Source organism: Chrysemys picta, chromosome 7, assembly GCF_011386835.1.
Source record: "Chrysemys picta bellii isolate R12L10 chromosome 7, ASM1138683v2, whole genome shotgun sequence".
In the NCBI taxonomy this organism is placed as follows: Eukaryota; Metazoa; Chordata; order Testudines; family Emydidae; genus Chrysemys; species Chrysemys picta.
The window spans coordinates 34,137,365-34,156,735 of record NC_088797.1 but is presented as its reverse complement, the minus strand read 5'-3'; the positions used below and the strand labels follow the sequence as shown (position 1 = coordinate 34,156,735).

Sequence of the window (19,371 nt, the reverse complement as noted above, 5' to 3'; positions counted from 1 at the left end):
TGTCTGCTTCACAGACAAAGAAGAGCTGGAGACACCTTCTTCCTTTATCCCTGCCTTCCCAACAGATAAACTGCTGCTCTTTTCACTACACTGAGCTACTTTTAGCAAATCACAGTTACCTTTTTGAGGTTCACTTCTACAAGCTGTACTAGCCCCCAATATTTCACCCTTTCTTTCTTCAGTTAGGGCTTTAACCTGACCATTTACTTTAATCTGCTCCTGAGAAACATTTTCCTGACCAGTGACATCTTTCTGCTCTTGATCCAATTCCAGATTCACTTCTGAGACATTAGAATAGACATTCAGAAACTCCATTCACAGAAAGAACAGGAGTACTTGTGGCACCTTAGAGACTAACAAATTTATTAGAGACAAACAAATTTGTTAGTCTCTAAGGTGCCACAAGTACTCCTGTTCTTTTTGAGGATACAGACTAACACGGCTGCTACCCTGAAATCCATTCACAGACACACTGCTTTCTTGCACAAACAGCTATTATCCACCAGGTTAGAATCCCCCTCTCCCTGGCCATAGCAAAACTGGTTAAACACAGAAAACTGCTTAGAGTGGGATCTGACTGGAGATCTGCCTCAGAGGAGATTAGAATCCAAGTGTTTCTGAGGGGCAGGTCTGCCCTACCTCAGCGGAGAAGAGACAGACGGGATTCCCAGTTAAATTACTGAAGTGCTGAAAATGTGCCATTCATTAGGGAGGGGCTGTCATCTCAAACGTTCCTTTGCCACCTCCCTTCCTTTTTTTGGCAAAGCAGCAACAACAGCTTCCTAGACTTTAAGGGCAGCAGAGACAATGGGATCATTTGATCTGACCGCCTGTGTAACACAGGCCATAGAATTTCATCCATTTGTCCCTGTAGGGAGCCAAATAACATATGTGGGACTAAGTCTATCTCCCAGAAAGGCCTGCGGACTTGAAGACATCCAGAGATGGAGAATCCACCGCTGCCCTCGGTAGTTTGTTCCAATGAAGCACCAATGAACATGTCAAAGATCTCACCCCCATCAGCTTGGATCATGGTATATCTAGGGGAGCCTCAGGGCCTGTCTACATGGGGAAACTGACCAGCATGGCTATAGGAGAAGAACTTTGGAAGCAGAGGAATAGAACTGCTCTTATTTAGAGCAGGGGGGGTTATACTGAAATATACAGCACGATAAAAAGGTCCCTTAGGTTATGTGCTAACTACTTAGGCTAAACTCTCCGTTCAATCTTGTATTTTGCTGTGACACCAAGTACCTTTCCTAGGCTATGTCTACACTAGCACTTTTGTTGGTAAAACTTTTGTCGGTCGGGGTGTGAAATAAACACATGCCTGACTGACATAAGTTTCACTGACAGAAGCACCATTATGTCGCTGGGAGATGCTCTCCTATTGACATAGCTACCGCCACTCATGGGATGGTTTTATTATGCTGATGGGAGAGAGCTCTCCCGCCAGTATAGAGCGGCTACACGGGAGACCTTACAGCAGTGCAGCTGCAGTGGTACAGCTGTAAGGTCTCCAGTGTAGACATAGCCCCAGACCTGGGGAAGAGCTCTGTATAGCTCGAAAGCTTGTTTCTTTCACCAACAAGTTGGTCCACTAAAAGATATCACTGCACCCACCTTTGTCTCTCTAAGGCCCTTCAGTCTGGCAAGTAGTAGTTAACCAGCCTATTGAAAGTGGTCACAGCACAGAGTGGACTCCCACATTGTTACTTTAATCAGCTTTTTAAAAATCCACCAGTAGCAGACAAAGAAGTTCATTTTTATCCACACAAATAAATGTACACCACCAGCATAGAGCAATGTTTTCCCCAAAGAGAAATTAAGACTTTCATTACACAGAGGAAAAATGGTTGCTGTGTCTATCACCACATGCTGGGTACCACCCCCCGCCCCCTGCTTTCTCAAAGGCAATCAGACTCCCTGACTCAAACACTTCTGCTTGTGTTAATGGGTATGTGTTCTTCACTAAAGCTACCATATCACTTGGCTTGTGAACTCCCTGAAGGCAGGGGCTGGACTGTATCTTATGCTTCAGTGCCGTAACATTCTGAAAGCAAAGTGAGTCCTCTGGGGTATTGCAACACAAATGTTATTAATGAACAAATACTGCTTATGTCCCTGTCCAGAGTAGCATGGTGCTTTAAGACATGCGTAATAGCTAGTGTAGTACAGGTAGACCTGCTGGTTACCTCTTAGCTCTGGGTTCTTATTCTAACTGTTCTTCCATTCTCCTTCTATTGATCTTTTTGGGCTCTCTCTTGACACACTGTTGTCCTACGTATCCTCACTAGCTCTTTCTTCCATACTATTCCTGCCTTCCTTTGTTGTTGCTATTGCAATTGAAAATGCTGCCCTCTTTGGGAGGAGAAAAGATGGTATTCAGTATTTTCCCACAGTTCAGCATTCCGAGGCACAGAACTTGGGTACCTTGCCTTGATCTAGACCAGGGGCAGGCAACCTATGGCCCACGTGCCAAAGGCGGCACACGAGCTGATTTTCAGTGGCACTCAACACTGCCCGGGTCCTGGCCACTGGTCCGGGGGGCTCTACATTTTAATTTAATTTGAAATGAAGTGTCTTAAAAAATTTTAAAACCTTATTTACGTTACATACAACAATAGTTTAGTTATCTATTATAGACTTATAGAAAGAGATCTTCTAAAAACGTTCAAATGTATCACTGGCACGCAAAACCTTACATTAGAGTGAATAAATGAAGACCTCGGCACACCACTTCTGAAAGGTTGCCGACCCCTGATCTAGACACTTTTGCCAGTTGCAAATGCTTCTTAGGCAACACATATGATTTGCACTAGTTCAGAAAGGGGGTTGTGTTTTGTGCGAAACTCCAGCTTGCTGCAAACGTACAGGATTCAGTGATTCATGCATTGCAGCTGCTTCTCTGAGGCCTTGTCGTCACATGGGAATACAAAGCGTGTTCCTAACATGAACTAACACAAAATAAAGTCCTAGTGAAGACAAGACAAGTGTAGTTTTAACACATTAGCAAATCAAGATAAACTTTTGGGTTGGGATTACCTGCGACTGCTAACGCATGTGAAAACTACAAACTGCCTTGTCCTCACTGGGATTTTACCAGGTCAGCTAGCATCCGGGCCGGCTCCACGCACCAGCCTGGCAAGCAGGTGCTTGGGGCGGCCGCTCCAGAGAGGGGCGGCACGTCCAGCTATTTGGCGGCAATTCGGCGGACGGTCCCTCACTCCCGCTCGGAGCGAAGGATCTCCCGCTGAATTGCCGCCGCAGATCACGATTGCGGCTTTTTTTGTTTTTTTGGGGCGGGGGGCTGCTTGGGGCGGCCAAAACCCTGGAGCCGGCCCTGGCTAGCATGTAATAAAAGCACACCTGTTTTCCCTAGTGTGGATGCTCATTAAGAACTAAACTCATAAGAAACTGTTAAGAAAAGCCATGTTAACTGAAAACAGCTCCTGTGAGGTTTATCGTCTATTGTCGGGTATCCTGAAGTTGTGCCATTTAAGAGAGCAAAACAAGTAAATTACTTTTCTTTTGGCAACTATTTAATCTATCTCAAGGCGTTTCTATGCACCCTGGGGTGCCATCAAAAGCTACTGGGTGCCTACACAATTGTTGATTCTTCGGTATTTTTGCCTTAGGTGCTATACACATACTGCAGTAACTCACCTTGTACTTTCATACTGGGCCAGAATATGGTATCTCTTGCATGTTGTACGTAAAAGCCTCAAGGATTTTGTTTAAAAGGTTCTGCCTCATGCTCTGTGCAACAAAATCTGCCCTCTTTTCTTCCCTAATTTCACTGTAAATTTGAATTCATTTCTTAGTTCCTTTGACTCACTGTGTAACTGAACTTTTAAGTCACTTTCCCAGCCTGTGCTTTGGTGTCCCCCTTTGTAAGATGGAGAGCTGCTGTGGGGCACTAGCCTAGGACTTGGGAGACCCAGACCTGTCACCCTGGGCAAGTCACATAGCTTCCCTGTGCCTCACTTCGCCATCTGGTCAATGGGAATAACAGCCCTGCCGTTCATCTCAGGGATGTCGTGAACATAAATACGTTAAGAGATTGCGAGGGGCTCAGATATCATTGGAATGGGAATCCACTAAGTACTGAAGACAGGACCTAGATCCTGTTCCATCTTACGGAGCCGCACTGATACCAGAATGTTTATAGAGGGCCTTGCGATGACTGGATGACAAGTCCATAAGAACATGAGACCGGCCATACTGGGTCAGACCAATGATCCATCTAGTCCAGTGTCCTGTCTTCCGACAGTGGCCAATGCCAGGTGCCCCAGAGGGAATGAACAGAACAGTTAGGCTCAGGATACGGTGCCCCAACCAAACAGAGCACACTATTGTGACATTCTATATCCCGGGGGGAGCGCCCTGTAACCCCCATAGTCATCGTGTATATATGATTGTGATATTTCATCTAAATCATGCCAGGAGAGGTATTGGGGAAAGGTTATCATAGAATATCAGGGTTGGAAGGGACCTCAGGAGGTCATCTAGTCCAACCCCCTGCTCAAAGCAGGACCAATCCCTAGACAGATTTTTGCCCCAGATCCCTAAATGGCCCCTTCAAGGACTGAACTCACAATCCTGGGTTTAGCAGGCCAATGCTCAAACCACTGAGCTATCCCTCCCGCCACAAAGGCTGGGGCATGTCCATTTTCCATTATGATCCGCTGAAAGCCATTGTTCTATCTAAATATGTGTATCATTAGTGCATATGAAGTCATGATATTGGGTTATCTGGATGCCACTAAAATAGGCTGAGGAATAGCCCAGATATTACCCTGTTTCCCCGAAAATAAGACAGTGTCTTATATTAATTTTTGCTCCCAAAGATGCGCTAGGTCTTATTTTCAGGGGATGTCTTATTTTTCAGAAATGAAAAATGCCTTATTATCGGTGGATGCCTTATTATCGGGGAGGTCTTATTATCGGGGGGATGCCTTATATTACAACGAGAGGCAAAACTGTAAGTAGGCCTTATTTTCGGAGGATGTCTTATTTTCGGGGAAACAGGGTAGATCCCCAGAGACAAGAACAAAGGAGCTAACCAACATCAGGGTGGGTGTCAAACAACCATCAATAGCCATTGTCCAGCAAGGGAGCTACAATGCAATGACTCACTTGCACAAGGCCACACCAGAGAATTGCTCTAGGGACTCAGCAATGCCCACCAGACATGCCTGGACTTGTTTTCTTCAAGCACATGGACCAAGGGTATAAAACACAACACAGTGGCCACATGCTTCATCCTTTCTCTTCTCCCCTACCTACGCTGAAGGCAACAAGAAAGCTGGAGATGAAGAGACTGTCCTGAGGGTAAGAGGAAAAGCCTGCAGATGAAAAACTGTGACCAACCTGCAATATCCAGTGCAGTGAGAAAAACTGCTTAATCTAGATGTCACCCAGTCTATAGCTTGAGAGTTTAGACTGCATGCTTATCTTTTATTTTCTTTTGGTAACTCCAGCAAGTTTGCCTGAAGCGTTTGGTAAATCTGCTCAGGTCACAAAGGCTGGGGCATGTCCATTTTCCATTGATGAAGTGGTGAACCAGTTAATAAATCTGCATTACTCATCTTGAGCAGTGCAAGATGGTATATTCCTGAGGTACAGTGCTGGGAGCTGGGGGGATTTGGGTGGTGCCTTTCTTTGTGTGATTCATGAGTGGCTCTGGTAGCATTCATGCAATATAGCTGGGTGTGGGTCTCCACATGCGGTTGTACTGAGTAGTAACAGCATCTGGGGGGGTTTCCAGGAAGACTAAATGGCCCCTGCACAAGCTGATCTGGTGAAAATCATCATTTTAATAACAAGGATTAATACAAAATGAAAAGGCACAAGAAACGGGCCCAGTTCCACATACAATAATGGTGCAAGGAGATCCAGACCCCTGAGCAGGAGCGGGGTCTGCAGAGGCATTTAGGCATGAATGGGCCCTTCCCTCTTGCTCTGGTCTTCAAACACCCCGTGGAAGGGACTTGTTGGCCCAGCAGGATCGCCTGCAGTTAGGCAGCTGGCATTCTCTCTTTGGCTCCTGAAATGAGGTGCCCTCTCGCTGAGAGGGTACGGCAACCAGCTTTGGACAATCGGACACCAAGCCCATTGGCACTTGGGCCCCACATCCTGTAACGAGTGTCACAGTGGTGCTGCTGGGGCTTGTCTCTCCCATCCGGGCAGGGGCCCGCTCTAAGCCCTCCTTTCCCCACTCCCTGAGAAGAATCGCTCTGCCTCCACTAAGCTAGTTCTGTGATTACACACGCCCAGCTGGAATGGGCTCATGCACTCCCAGTGTCTCTGGTATTTAAAGCAGATGCACCCCACGGTCTTACATAAAGCCCATCACACTGACATCAGAGAGCTTTGGGGGAGGGGAGATTGGATCTGGCTGCCGGTGTCCCTCAAATCCAAGGATTACAGAACCTGCAGTGTCAACAGTGGGTTCCGGTGGGGATGTCAAGGAGCGCTGCACGGCTCATGTCTGTGCTGAGATCCTCTCATATTCAGAACACCCCGCCCCCCCGTAGGGTGCCTGTGTGCGAGGTGAACCCTAGCCCTGGCCCACCCCCTCTGTACGGGTGGAGGTGGGAGGAGACAGGTACTGGAGGTTGGGACTATGAGTGGGATCACGCCAAACAGCCAGGATTACTGGCCAGTCCATTGGCTTCCCTCTCTATCAAGAACCAGAATGGCCAGAGGAGGACAAGCAGAGCACCCCTGAAGCCAGAAGAAAGGCACGGGGGGAGGGGGAAGGGGGATGCTTCCAGCCCTCTCCTCTCCCCCCTTCGTGCGTGCGCTCTCTCTCTCTCACACACAAACACATTCCCCCCCTTGCCCAAACTGAGGCTGCTTGTCCCTCCCAGTCTCATGGCCTCTGTGGCCGGGCACCAAATATGGCGTCTGTCTCGGAGCTCCACTCGGGGTCGTTGCGCTGCAGGAGCTGGAACGGGGCTTCCTGTCTGCGCTGCACGAGCATCAGGACCATCAGCAGACACCAGAAGAAGAAGTTCACCCAGGCAGCCGCCTGTCGGAGTGGGGAGAACCACAGGTAGCAGGGGGTTGGTGAAACATGGCTGTGTATTGCCCTCCCTGCCCGTCTCCCTCAGACACTTCCTCCAAAGCCCCTGCCCCAGGAAGAGGCAGCCAGACCATTTGCTTGTACAGTTGTCTGTCCTGCCTGCTGCTTCACCTGGCTGTACCACACCTGGCCCACGTGGGGTGGGATTCCCTCCTCCCCCGAAGCATGAGGGTGTTCGACTTCGTTCTTAGCTCACCTACAAACATCAGGGGCCACCGAGATACTAAATCCGGCTGCCACTCCAGGCTGCACTGCAGCAAGCGGAATTTCCTCACTAATAGTAAAGGGACTGACTGTTAATGGGATAGAGCCCACCCTCTTTCCCTCCCCCGTGGTCTCCTCTAATCGGCCGGGGCCCAAACCAGGGGCCTGAGAATAATGGTTCTCACAAGCCGCTCATGCTGTGTTCGTGCTGCTGTGCTTCCCTATTTCTCACAGCAATGGCTAGTCCTCCTTGAAACTCTTGGGGGCAGAAGTTCTGCTGTTCCCTCCGCCCCCGTCAGCTGCTGCCCCCTAGCCCTGGGTTAATTCTCACCTCAGCACTGTAGAGATTGTTGTAGAACCTTGCTGCATTATACTGTGGGAACCACTGTGTGTGCTGGGCCTCTTGGCAGCTAGAGTGGAGTTAAGAAAGGACAGAGCATGGATTAGCTGGAGAGCTAGAGGAGAAATCCCACACGGGCTGATGATTTCCCTCCGGTGCTGGGTCTTTGCACCGACTCAGAGCTTGTGGCTGCTGGGAATGATGCGATCCTGTGGGGCAGGGAGTCCCTCTGGACATGGGGAGTGCGGTCCTCCCCTGAGGGAGAAAAGCCCACCTACCTTTTCACAAGTTTGGTTTGGAGGATGGACGAGCACAGAGTGTCCATCCCAACCCGAAGGATGCAGGCCGAGACCAGCAGGAAGAAAAGGATCACAGCAGAGATTGCCAGGTTCACGGTGAGCCAGGTGTGATCCCTGGAATGGGATGGGGGAGAGATCAGTGTGACCAGCTGGTGGGACTGGGTGGCTCTAACTCCCCACCCCAACATGCCCCCTCTGCTCACCACCTCCTCTCGTCCATGCAGCAGCTGTAGATGCCGTAGAGCAGCACTGCGAAGCAGTACACAGCGATGAGGATGGAGATGGCAGTGACGAAGTAACAGAGGGAGATGTTGCTGAAGTGAGACAGAGCGAGGGCCATCCCGTTCTTGTCTACGGACCCATAGAGGATACACCGGCCACCAAACTCCCCCTGGGAACGAGAGAACAGAGACAGCCTCCTTGGGGAGCAGATTCCACAGCACAGGGGACATGGACACTCCCATTCAGCAGCATTTCCGTTGTTTTATAGCAAGGCATTGAGGCCCTGCCCAAGATTGGCAGGGGCGGGGAGGGCGGGACTCTAAGATGCCTGTATGCTCCTTGGGGAATTGAGGCCCAGCTCTTCAAAGGTATTTAGGCACCTCACTCCCATGGGAAGGACTGTCCTCCCCAGGGGAGTTAGTTGCTTAAATACTTGTGAGGATCTGGGCCAGAGACGCAATGGTGTACCTGTCTCCTGGCTGGCACATCTGCAGTCACACATGTACCCAGCCTATCGCCACACTGGCGCTGCAGCTGTGTGTGTTTTGCGCTAGGATTTCTGGGGTGTGTCCCAAGACCCTTAGCACCTGAAGCTGCTCTAGGAACTGGTTTGTGGTGTATTGTGGGAGAACTTGTCTGCCCTTCCCAGACCCCCGTGTGGAACTGTTTTCAGCCTGTCAGTGAGCCACAGAATCGTGCTACGCCCTCTGCTTTGGAAGTCTCTAGGAGGAGCCCCTTCAGTGTGCCAGACCCCCTAAGGGTCTCCCTCCAGGATAAGCCATGCAGCTTCACCTCCTCCTTTGACTGGACCTCTGGGCCTCCAGCACTCCTGCTTCAGAGCATGGATTAGCTGGAGAACTAGAGGAGAAATCCCACACGTGTGCTGTGCACATGGGCTGCCGGTTCTACAAAGAGCTGGACGCAATACTCGGTGGTGATCCCACCTCCACTGTGAAGTCCCCTGTGGATACTTCATTGACTTCATTGCCGGCGGAGAGTGGACCGAGCCAGGAGGAGGCCATCTTGGATGAAGAAGGGGAGGGGAAACCAGCGGTAGAGGAGGACTCAGAGGCCAGAGATGCCTGCAGCCAGGAGCTCATTCCTCCCCGGAGGAGCCTAGCCGGTCACAGCAGTCGGATATTGGCGAAGCACAAACAGGAGAGGAGGCCCCAGTAAGTGGATCTGATTTTGGGAATTGCTGGGGGCAGGAGGGTTGAAGAAAGCAGGCTTGTCTCCCACATCATGCCTAATTTGAGCGGTGGAACAGGCTGTTGATACATTCCCTCACTTCACGTGAATCTCCCTCAGAGATCTCCAGGAAACTCTCGCGGAGATACTGGGCAATCTGCTCCCGCAGGTTCCTCAGCAGAGCTGCTTTGATTCTTGTTGTTACTCACCTTCTTGTAATTATTGTTCTTCGAGATGTGTTGTTCATGTCCATTCCAACCAGGTGTGTGCACGCCACATGCACGCCAGCCGGAAGATTTTTCCCTTAGCAGCATCCGTAGGGTCGTCCTGGGCACCCCCTGGAGTCACGCCTTCATGGCGCCCAATATAGCACCCTGCCGACCCTCCACCCCCTCACTTCCTTCTTCCCGGCCCTTCCGACAGAGGGGTAGTGTTGGATTAAAAGTAATAATTAATACATTAATTATTTTGGGGAAAATATGGTCCAGTACAGACCCCGGATTTGGCTTGTATTATTAGAAAGAAATAGGTCTCTCAGCTCGTTTGCTCAGCCTGCTGAGTTTGACGCAGGCCTGTTAGTTTGCAAGGTCTGTGCTAATTGTAGAAAAACATTCAGAAACAAAGAGTTTGTCCTAAAAGTGATAAGATAACAACATGTTACACAATGTTTTTTTCTGAATTCAGGAACAAAATTTGTTGTTCCTCCACTTTTACATACCTATCTTGCTTGTTTTCTTTTCATGTGTGACAAGTGGCACGGATAGATTCATTGGAGTCTGTCTTGCTCTAATGATTTGGGAATAGTTAAGTTACGTGAAATAGGATGTGATTGTAAATGTATGTTTGAATGAGTAATAAAAGGTTGAAGTGCCAGCCTAATAAATAATAACTACCCAGGAACATTTGGCCGAAGAATGCGCAGGATGGAGATAACTGGATGACCCCATAGGGCAAACCGGAATCCACCCCAACTACCCCAAGGACGGAGGGGCTGAAGAACCGAAGAACAAGATAATAATATGATGGACTATCATTTTAAACGTGAGAACAGTAATTGATTATCACTTCAAATGTGAAAACAGCATGATGAAGCAAACCCTATGGATTTGAATGAGGATGAATTCCTATAAAGACAGACTCTAAAAACGGAGAACTTTGAGTCTGGTTCTGCAACCACCCTCCAGGAGCATCAGACGTGCATCTGACAAGACTCGGCTCCATCCTCATGTCCAGGCCACCTAGCCAGTAGCTTGGCATGAACAACTCTAAGGCTGGTAATTATGATAACAACCTTGCAGAACCTGTGTGTGTATGAATGAATGTGTGAATGAATGTGAAATTGAATGGAATGTTAGAATCATAGTAAGCAGTCAGTTATAGCTCTTTCTGTATTCACAATCAACGTGGCATTTTGCCTTATCCCCTTTATAAGCTCATGCTGGTTTTTATTTCATTGGTATAACATTTTGGTGGAGAATTGCGAAAGGGGGAATATTGGCATATGTCTTGGTTATTGTGAAAATTGGTGTACACACCGCCAGCTCTATAGAGCTTGGCACTTCTATCTTGCCAACCAGACAAACTCTGAAGGATATAGGAGTTTGTCAACCTCCTGGCCTTGAAGGATATATATAGGCAGAGGTAAAAATATTATTCAGCTACGATTTCAGAATCCAGGCTGTGTCACTCGCTGACCTGTGTGAGGGGTGACGAGAAAGTTTGAACAAGCTTTTAAAAAATGTTCAAGAAAAGGCAGGGTAAGCTTTTGCCTGAAGGGGGAGTAGAACTGGAGGTAGCCCCAACCTCACCTTTTGTCAAAGAGATCACTCCTTTTAAACAAATCCTTCAAAAATATGGGCACAGTCCTTGGACTGAACAAGCCCTAGCTGATGTCTGCACCATTTCAGACCTAGAGGATAGATTGGTTCAGTATATCCTCGTGTATAAACCCTCTAGTGCTGCCAAAAGAGTTGCAGCAGCAATTTGGCTATTGTGGGAGGCATGTAATGATTCTTACTTCCGCTTAGCTTCCTGTAAAGAGGAAAAGGCATCTCTACAGGAAAAGCTAAACTGAACGGAAAAGGGAGCAGACAATTGGAAGGTGCTGGCTATGAATACACAGAGCCAGATGGAAATAATAAAAGAGGTGCTCCGGGAATGCAGAGAAAGAGAAAAATTCCCGGCATTCCCGGAGCGGAGCCCTCGCGGCAGTCGGCAGCGCAGCGGGAGGGGCCGCGTGGCAGCGCCCCTGCTGTAGCCCTGGCTGCCTCCTTCTCTCTCTCTCTCCCGCCCGCTCCCTCCTCCCCCCCCCAGCCAGTCCCCCTGCACCCGCGCTCCAGCTGTGCCGCAGGTTTTTTTTTTTTTGCTTTGCCGTTCTGGCCGCCCCGTTTTTTTTTGTTTTGTTTTGTTTTGTTTTTTTGCTTGGGGCGGCCAAAAAGCCAGAGCCGGTCCTGGGTATGCAGATATGGACCGCCTGAGGTCATCAACTCTGATAACGGAGGGGCATTTGTAGGGGAGTTGTGCTCTGGGAATTACTCACAAATTCCACATAGCCAGAAGATTGAGGCCTGTAGGGTAAGTGAAAAGAGTGAACCTCACTATCACAGAAGCACTGAGAAAGGTCATAGATAACACTGGCAGAAATTGGCCTGAGATAAGGTTACCATATTTGAACATTAAAAAAAGAGGACACTCCATGGGAGGTGTTGGCCCCACCCATAGTCCACCCCCGCTCCTCCCACGCTCCGCCCCCACTCTGCCCCAGGTCCTGCCCCCTCCACAGTTGGCCCTGTCACCGCACCCCTCTTTACCCCTGGCCCGCCACTGACTTGCTGCGTCCCTCCTCAGTCCCCCAACCACCGCTCACCTCCTCTCACCTGCTGCTCGCCTCCTCACTCCCCTGCCAGAAACCCCCATGCCTGCCCTGAGAACCTCCGCCTACCACTGGCTTGCTGCTTCTTGCCTCCTCACCCCAACCCGCACACCCACCACTGGCTCCCTCGCCACTCGCCTCTTCAACCCCCACTGACCCGCCGCTGGCCTTCTCACCCCCCACCCCCGCTCACCTACTCACCCCTCACCTTCTCAACCACCACTGCTCACCGCTCGCCTCTTCACCCCGTCCCGCTTGCCTACTCATCCCTCCTGCCTCAAGTCCCTCTGGCTCCTAGGATCAGGGATAGCTGAGGGGTCTCCACGTGCTGTGCCTGCCACAAGCACGAGCTCCGTGGCTCTCATTGGCTGGGAAAAGTGCTAATGGAAGCTGCTGGAGCCACGGAGTGGGGCTTGCAGGTGCCGGCAGCGCACAGAGAGCCCTCCGCCCCGCCCTGACCCTAAGAGCCAGAGGGACCTGCCGGGGGGCGAGGTGGGGAGTCCTGGCGGTGCTTACCTGGGGTGGCTCCCGGGAAGCATCCGCAGGTCCCTCTGGCCCCTAGGGTCGGGTCGGGTCGGGGGGGGGGGGGGCAGAGGGCTCTCTGCTCACTGCTGGCGCCTGCTAGCCCCGCCCCCGCAGCTCTGATTGGGCAGGAGGGAGCCGGTGCAGCACACAGAGACCCCCTCCGCCTCTGCGCCTAGGGGCCACCCACGCTGCAGGCTTCTGCTGGCGGTCCGACGCCGGGAGCTACCCCAGGAAGCGCCGCCAGCCCCAGGACTTTGGACTTAGGGTTACCATACGTCCGTATTTTCCCAGACTTTTTAGATATTTAAAAATTCCTCCCGGATGGCAATTTAAGAACTAAAAAGCCGGACAAGTCCGGGAAAATACGGACATATGGTAACCCTACCTGAGAAGCTGCCGCTTATTCTGGCTTCCCTTCGTAGCAGTGATATGCTAGGACTAAAATCCAGCTGTATCAAATTCTCTTTGGGCAAGCTATGAAATTGGTTATCGAAGCAGAGCAAACTGTGGAATTGACAGGGGACAACCCACCTGGGACTCATGAGCACTGGCAATGGCTGGAGCAGCAGCAGGAAGATAAAAGCACCCTACAGTACAGGGTGACTCAAGCTATTGAGCTAATGAACAAAAGAATGGATCAGCAAAAAGCTGGGGACTCTCAACTGCAGGAAGCAGGAGATCAGGTCATGTATTTAAAATTGGGCAAAAGGGATCACACACTGGAGTCAAAGTGGACTGGTCCCTACTCCATAGTTGATCGCCTCAGCCCTCTCATTTACCTCATTGATAAGGATGGTAAATTGATGTGGGTTTACGTTTCACAGATTCAATTGTTTGCAGAACAGAATTAATCACAGAATTAATCCTGTAACAATTATGTTCTAGGCACAATGCCCAGATGCCGACTGGATACCAGGACCTGTGGATGTGGTGTTTTTATTGTCATTCTCACAGGATTGCTGGGTGCCGGATTGTGCTGCTGCTACTCTTTGTTGCGGGTGCATGTTTTACACCGGTCCAAGCTGCACATTCGCTTCATCGGGAGAGCTGTGAGAGAGGAGCCAAATGACGCCCCAGACAGCACGGGAAACAAAGCCACAGAGGATGCAGTGGTCCCTGATCTGGATTAATTTGCTCATTTTTATAGTCGCAGCTGAGAAACAACCTGCCCCGGAGGAGGCGCTGAGCCCTAACACGTCAGTATCTAGTCATGGACACAAGCAATGGAATAACAACACTCGTGCTTCAGAATACCTGGGAGAAGGTCAAACGGTTTTAGCTGTCACACTATTGGGAAACGGCTCAGAATCAGAAGATACACCATGGACCCCACTTGGGGACCCAGACATCCAAATAAGATGGTTTGACCTAAACACTAGCCTTGTTTTAAAACCCCTAGGAAGCACTCATGTCTATGTGGGGGAGGGAGAATTAGAATTACAGGTAAACACATCTCAGTCCCCAGGGGGAGGGAAAGTAATTGGATGGTGGGAGTACAAACCAAAGGTTATTTTGGAGACACCACCACAATTGCAGACTACCCCTTATTCCCCTACATTTGGGATGGGTTTGTAAAATCAGGAACCTTGGTAATAGTTATTGTGGTATACTGCCTGGGAAAAAAAACCACACACACACACAGGCATTCCCAAATAATTGTGCACAAAAATAAAAAAAAGGATATGTATTTGAGAAATACACCAAGGTCCATGAAGAAACCTGCACTGTTCAAGGTCCAGACCATACCTGGGCAGGTTTTAGTAAAACCCCTTCTGGTAAATATGAAAATTAACATGGACTTGATATGGTTAAATATCTCTAAGATAGAGCCCAAATGCATACCTTACTCTCTCCCCATCCTTTCAGCGTGGATAAGAACGCACCAGCAGTCTCCCCCCATCAGGGTCAAGAGAGATCTAATTAATACAGGCTAATGTGGATTTAGTCCAGATAGGCCTTGGCAATTTGAAAGCTAGATGGGACCTATGGCAATGGCTTAATACTACTACCTGGCTGATGCATAAGAAACAGCTGGAAATAGAAAATCATACTGCTACAGCCATGGGGTGCACTGAGATGCAGATACTCGCTTTGTCCACTTTGGAACATGAAATGTTCTGGTTAATATCAGGACGCACTAAGGTCTTAATACATTTGTTAAAGCAAAGAAAAAGATCACTGTTTGATACCTATCAATATGAGTAGATGCAGTATGTTTCTAGCATGGTAAAACCAGACCTTTTAATTAGAGAAATTGTTGTCAGGATTGCACATCAACAGTCTCTGGAAGCAAAGATATGAAAAGTTAGCCCACTCCCCATATTGCACATGGGATCTTTCTGGCTACCCCAGATCTCGAACCAGTGGGCTGGGGAGGGAGGGAAGCAATTGGACACCAGAGGTTGTACCGAGTGAACTCCTCAAAAGTGGTGTGCTTGTCCTTGCCTGTAGCTCCAGAGCCCTATAGTAAAGACATTTTACTAGGATCCTGTATGTGGGATGAATTACACAATGAAACCAAAGTACTGTATAATGGGCAATGTGTATGTGTTAATTCCTGGGAGGAGGTGTTTTGGGAGGATGGAAGTGTTAGCAACTCACCAGTGGAGGAATGTAAATGCAATGTAAGTACTGTGTTTACCAATAATCACACCTACTATTTGCCACACCCGAAAAGTCTCAGCTTACTGTAAGCACTGATTTAGCTGAGTTCTCTATCAATCTTGGCATTGAATGGCAGGAATTCACCAATCACCTGTTAAAAGGTAAAGAGGTAACAGTTCCTAGAACAAACAAAAGCAATGTGGGAAACCGAACCATCCATATTATGCATGCAAACGGGGACATGTTAAAAATTGCCACTGCAGAAAAACAAATAACAGCCTACCATTGGTATGACATATTGTCTGGATGTTCTCCCACAACTACTGGCATACAATCGGTAATGCTACACCCCCTACTGATTGTTTTGGTTTTAAATTGTATTTGTTTAATTGGGATGTTTGGAATGTGCTGTTGAATAAAAACAATGTATGCAAAACTAGAGCCACAGGCCCAAATCATCGCCTCCCAGTATTTTCTATTCAACAGATTAAATAAGAAGTGACCCTAGTGATTAATAATCTTAGTGTCAAAAGGGGGATTAAAAGTAATAATTAATACATTAATTATTTTTGGGAAAATATGGTCCAGTACAGACCCCGGATTTGGCTTGTATTATTAGAAAGAAATAGGTCTCTCAGCTTGTTCGCTCAGCCTGCTGAGTTTGACGCAGGCCTGTTAGTTTGCAAGGTCTGTGCTAACTGTGGAAAAACATTCAGAGACAAAGAGTTTGTCCTAAAAGTGATAAGATAACAACATGTTACAAATGTTTTTTCTGAATTCAGGAACAAAATTTGTTGTTCCTCCACTTTTACATACCTATCTTGCTTGTTTTTTTTTTCATGTGTGACAAGTGGCACGGATAGATTCATTGGAGTCTGTCTTGCCCTAATGATTTGAGAATAGTTAAGTTAAGTGAAATAGGATGTGATTGTAAATGTATGTTTGAATGAGTAATAAAAGGTTGAAGTGCCAGCCTAATAAATAATAACTACCCAGGAACATTCGGCCGAAGAATGCACAGGATGGAGATAACCAGATGATCCCGTAGGGCAAACCGGAATCCACCCCAACTACCCCAAGGATGGAGGGGCCAAAGAACAAGATAACAACAAGCCCGTCACTGCTGTGCCATCTGCATGATGGACTATCATTTTAAATGTGAGAACAGTGATTATCACTTCAAATGTGAAAACAGCATGACGAAGCAAACCCTATGGATTTGAATGAGGATGAATTCCTATAAAGACAGACTCTAAAAACAGAACTTTGAGTCTGGTTCTTCAACCACCCTCCAGGAGCGTCAGATGCGCATCTGACAAGAGGCTCCATTTTCATGCCCAGGCCACCTGGCCAGTGGCTTGGCACAAGCAACTCTAAGGCTGGTAACTATGATGACAACCTTGCAGAACCGGTGTGTGTATGAATGAATGTGAAATTGAATGGAATGGTATAGCTATAACTGACTGCTTACCATGATTCTTTCTGTATTCACAATAAACGTGGCATTTTGCCTTATCCCCTTTAATAAGATCCTGCTGGTTTTTATTTTATTGGTATAACAGTAGGAGGGCGGGTATTGGAATGGACATGAATAACACATCTTGAAGAACAACAGCTATGAGAAGGTGAGTAAGCATTTTTTCTTCTTCGGGTGATCATGTCCATTCCAGCCAGGTGACTCACAAGCCAAAGTTCAGGAGGTGGGGTCGGAGTCATCTACTGATTGGAGCACCGCTCGCCCAAAAGCCACATCATCTCTGGCCTGTTGTGTGATCACATAGTGTGTCATAAACGTGTGTATCGAGGACCACGTTGCTGCTCTGCAGATTTCCTGGGTGGGAACCTGCGCCAGGAATGCAGCTGAGGAGGCCTGAGCCCTGGTGGATGATCGGTGATCGGCGGGGTGGTCACCTTTGCCAGGTCATAACACTCTCGAATGCAGGATGTGATCCATGACTAAATGCATTGGGACGAGACAGGGAGGCCCTTCATTCTGTCCGTCACTGCTACGAATAGTTGAACGGACTTTCGGAACGGCTTAGTTCTCTCTCTATAGAAGGCCAGCACTCTGCGCACATCCAATGAGTGAAGCCTATGCTCCCTATTGCAGGAGTGTGGCTTGGGGTAAAACACTGGGAGAAAGATGTCTTGGGTCATGTGGAACCGGGAGACAACTTTAGGTAGAAAAAGCTGGATGAGGCCTGAGTTGGATTTTGTCCTTATGAAAAACTGTGTAAGGGGGCTCAGATGTAAGGGCCCTGAGCTCCAACACTCTCCTAGCCAAGGTTATTGCCACAAGGAATGCCACCATGTAAGAGAGATAGAGCAGGGAGCATGTCACCAGCAGCTCAGATGGAGGGTCCATAAGCCTGGCAAGGACCAGGTTAAGGTCCCAAGCCGGGACAGGCTGGCGTGTTTGCGGGTAGAGCCTGTTGAGGCCTTTGAGGAAATGGCCGACCATAGGGTTTGCGAAGACCGAGAAGCTGTCTGCACCCGGATGGAAGGCGGAGATGGTGGCCAAGTGGACCCTCAATGACGACTGGGACAGGTCCTGTTGTTTAAGATGAAGGAGATAGTCCAGTATGAACAGTATCAGGGTGAGCGTTGACGACTGATTGCGTTGCTCCTATCAGAGCAAGAACCTCTTCCACTTGGCAAGCTACGTTGCTCTTGTAGAGGGCTTCCTACTGCCAAGGAGAACTTGCCAGACTTGGTCTGAGCAGGTCAGTTCCACAGTATTTAGCCATGGAGCATCCAGGCCATGAGGTGGAGCAACTCTAGGTTTGGGTGCCAGAGGCGGCAGTGGTCCTGCATGATCAGGTCCGGGACCAGCAGCAAGGTGAATGGGGTCGCTACAGACATTTCCAGGAGCGATGTGAACCAGTGCTGGCGTGGCCATGCTGGGGCTATCAATATGACTCGGTCCCGGTCCCTGTGGATCTTGAGGAGCACCTTATGGACCAGCGGTATCGGTGGGAACACATAAAGCAGATGGTCCCCCCACGGGAGAAGGAAGGCATCTGCAATGGACCCTGGGCTGTGGTTCATGAAGGAGCAGAACAGCTGACACTTCCTGTTGCTGCGTGTGGTGAACAGGTCCACCTGGGGAGAGCCCCAGAGACGGAAAATTGAGCTCGCTACATCCGACCGGAGGTACCACTCGTGGCCGTGAAAGGTTCGGCTGAGACTGTCTGCCAGCTTGTTCTGTACTCCGGGAAGGTATGAAGCCTGCAGGTGTATCGAGTGCTCTATGCAGAAATCCCACAGCATGAGGGCTTCCTGGCACAGGGGAGAGGAGCATGTACCCCCGTTTGTTGATCTAAAACACTGCCATGGTGTTGTCCGTGAGGACTGAAAGACACCTGCCAGCTAAGTGGGGTCTGAAAACCTGGCACGCCAGACACACTGCTCTCAGCTCTCTGACATTGATATGCTGAGCGAGGTCCGCCTGAGACCAGAGGCCCTGAGTCCTGAGATCTCCCAAATGAGCTCCCCAGCCCAGATCCGAGGCATCCGTCACTAACAAAAGGGATGGCTGAGGGCTGGTGAAAGGCACTCCTGCACAAACCACCTGCGGGTCGAGCCATCTCAGGAGGGAGTCCAGCACCAGGCGGGGCAGGGTTACGATGCTGTCCAGAGCGTTCCAGACCGGTCAATAAACAGACTTAATCTGCTCCAGTCATGGCTGGAGTCAGAGTCTGGCATGCTGCACGCCACCATGTGCCCCATCAGTTTCAGGCAGGTCCTTGCTGTGATTGTGGAGAACTGCCTGAGGCCCCGTATAATGTCCCCTAGTGACCGAAACCTGGCTTCTGGGAGATATGCCCTGGCTTGAGTCGAGTCCAGGACTGTGCCTATAAACTCCTCTGCCAGGGCCAGATTAACTTTTTGTGGGCCCAGCACCAAACATATTTGTGGGCCCCACTGGGGAATGAAGGGGCCAGGGGCAAGAGCACAGTGGGCAGGGTGGATTTGATTTAAATCATGATTTAAATCACTAGTCAGGAAGACTTCATTTAATCATGGT

General features: G+C 49.1%; 1 protein-coding gene and 1 long non-coding RNA gene across 4 annotated transcripts in view; one reads left to right on the top strand and one right to left on the bottom strand.

Moving 5' to 3' along the window:
- Positions 1-5,799: 5,799 nt before the first annotated feature.
- LOC135972596 (transmembrane protein 179B-like) overlaps positions 5,800-19,371 on the bottom strand; it is a 29,446-nt gene continuing 15,874 nt past the window's right edge. For 2 of the 3 annotated variants that reach the window (XM_065551147.1, XM_065551149.1), the window contains exons 2-5: positions 8,137-8,324; positions 7,913-8,047; positions 7,626-7,704; positions 5,800-7,036 (exon numbers count right to left, since the gene is read on the bottom strand). In XM_065551147.1, the coding sequence (XP_065407219.1) occupies positions 6,878-7,036; positions 7,626-7,704; positions 7,913-8,047; positions 8,137-8,324 (561 nt within the window). In that variant the 3' untranslated portion in view covers positions 5,800-6,877. The remainder of the gene's footprint in view (positions 7,037-7,625; positions 7,705-7,912; positions 8,048-8,136; positions 8,325-19,371) is intronic. The other variant, XM_065551148.1, reaches the window with a different exon arrangement.
- On the top strand, positions 11,660-16,905 carry LOC135972597 (uncharacterized). Its single transcript, XR_010589087.1, has 2 exons — positions 11,660-11,917; positions 13,626-16,905. It is a non-coding gene; the product is annotated as an uncharacterized LOC135972597 (long non-coding RNA).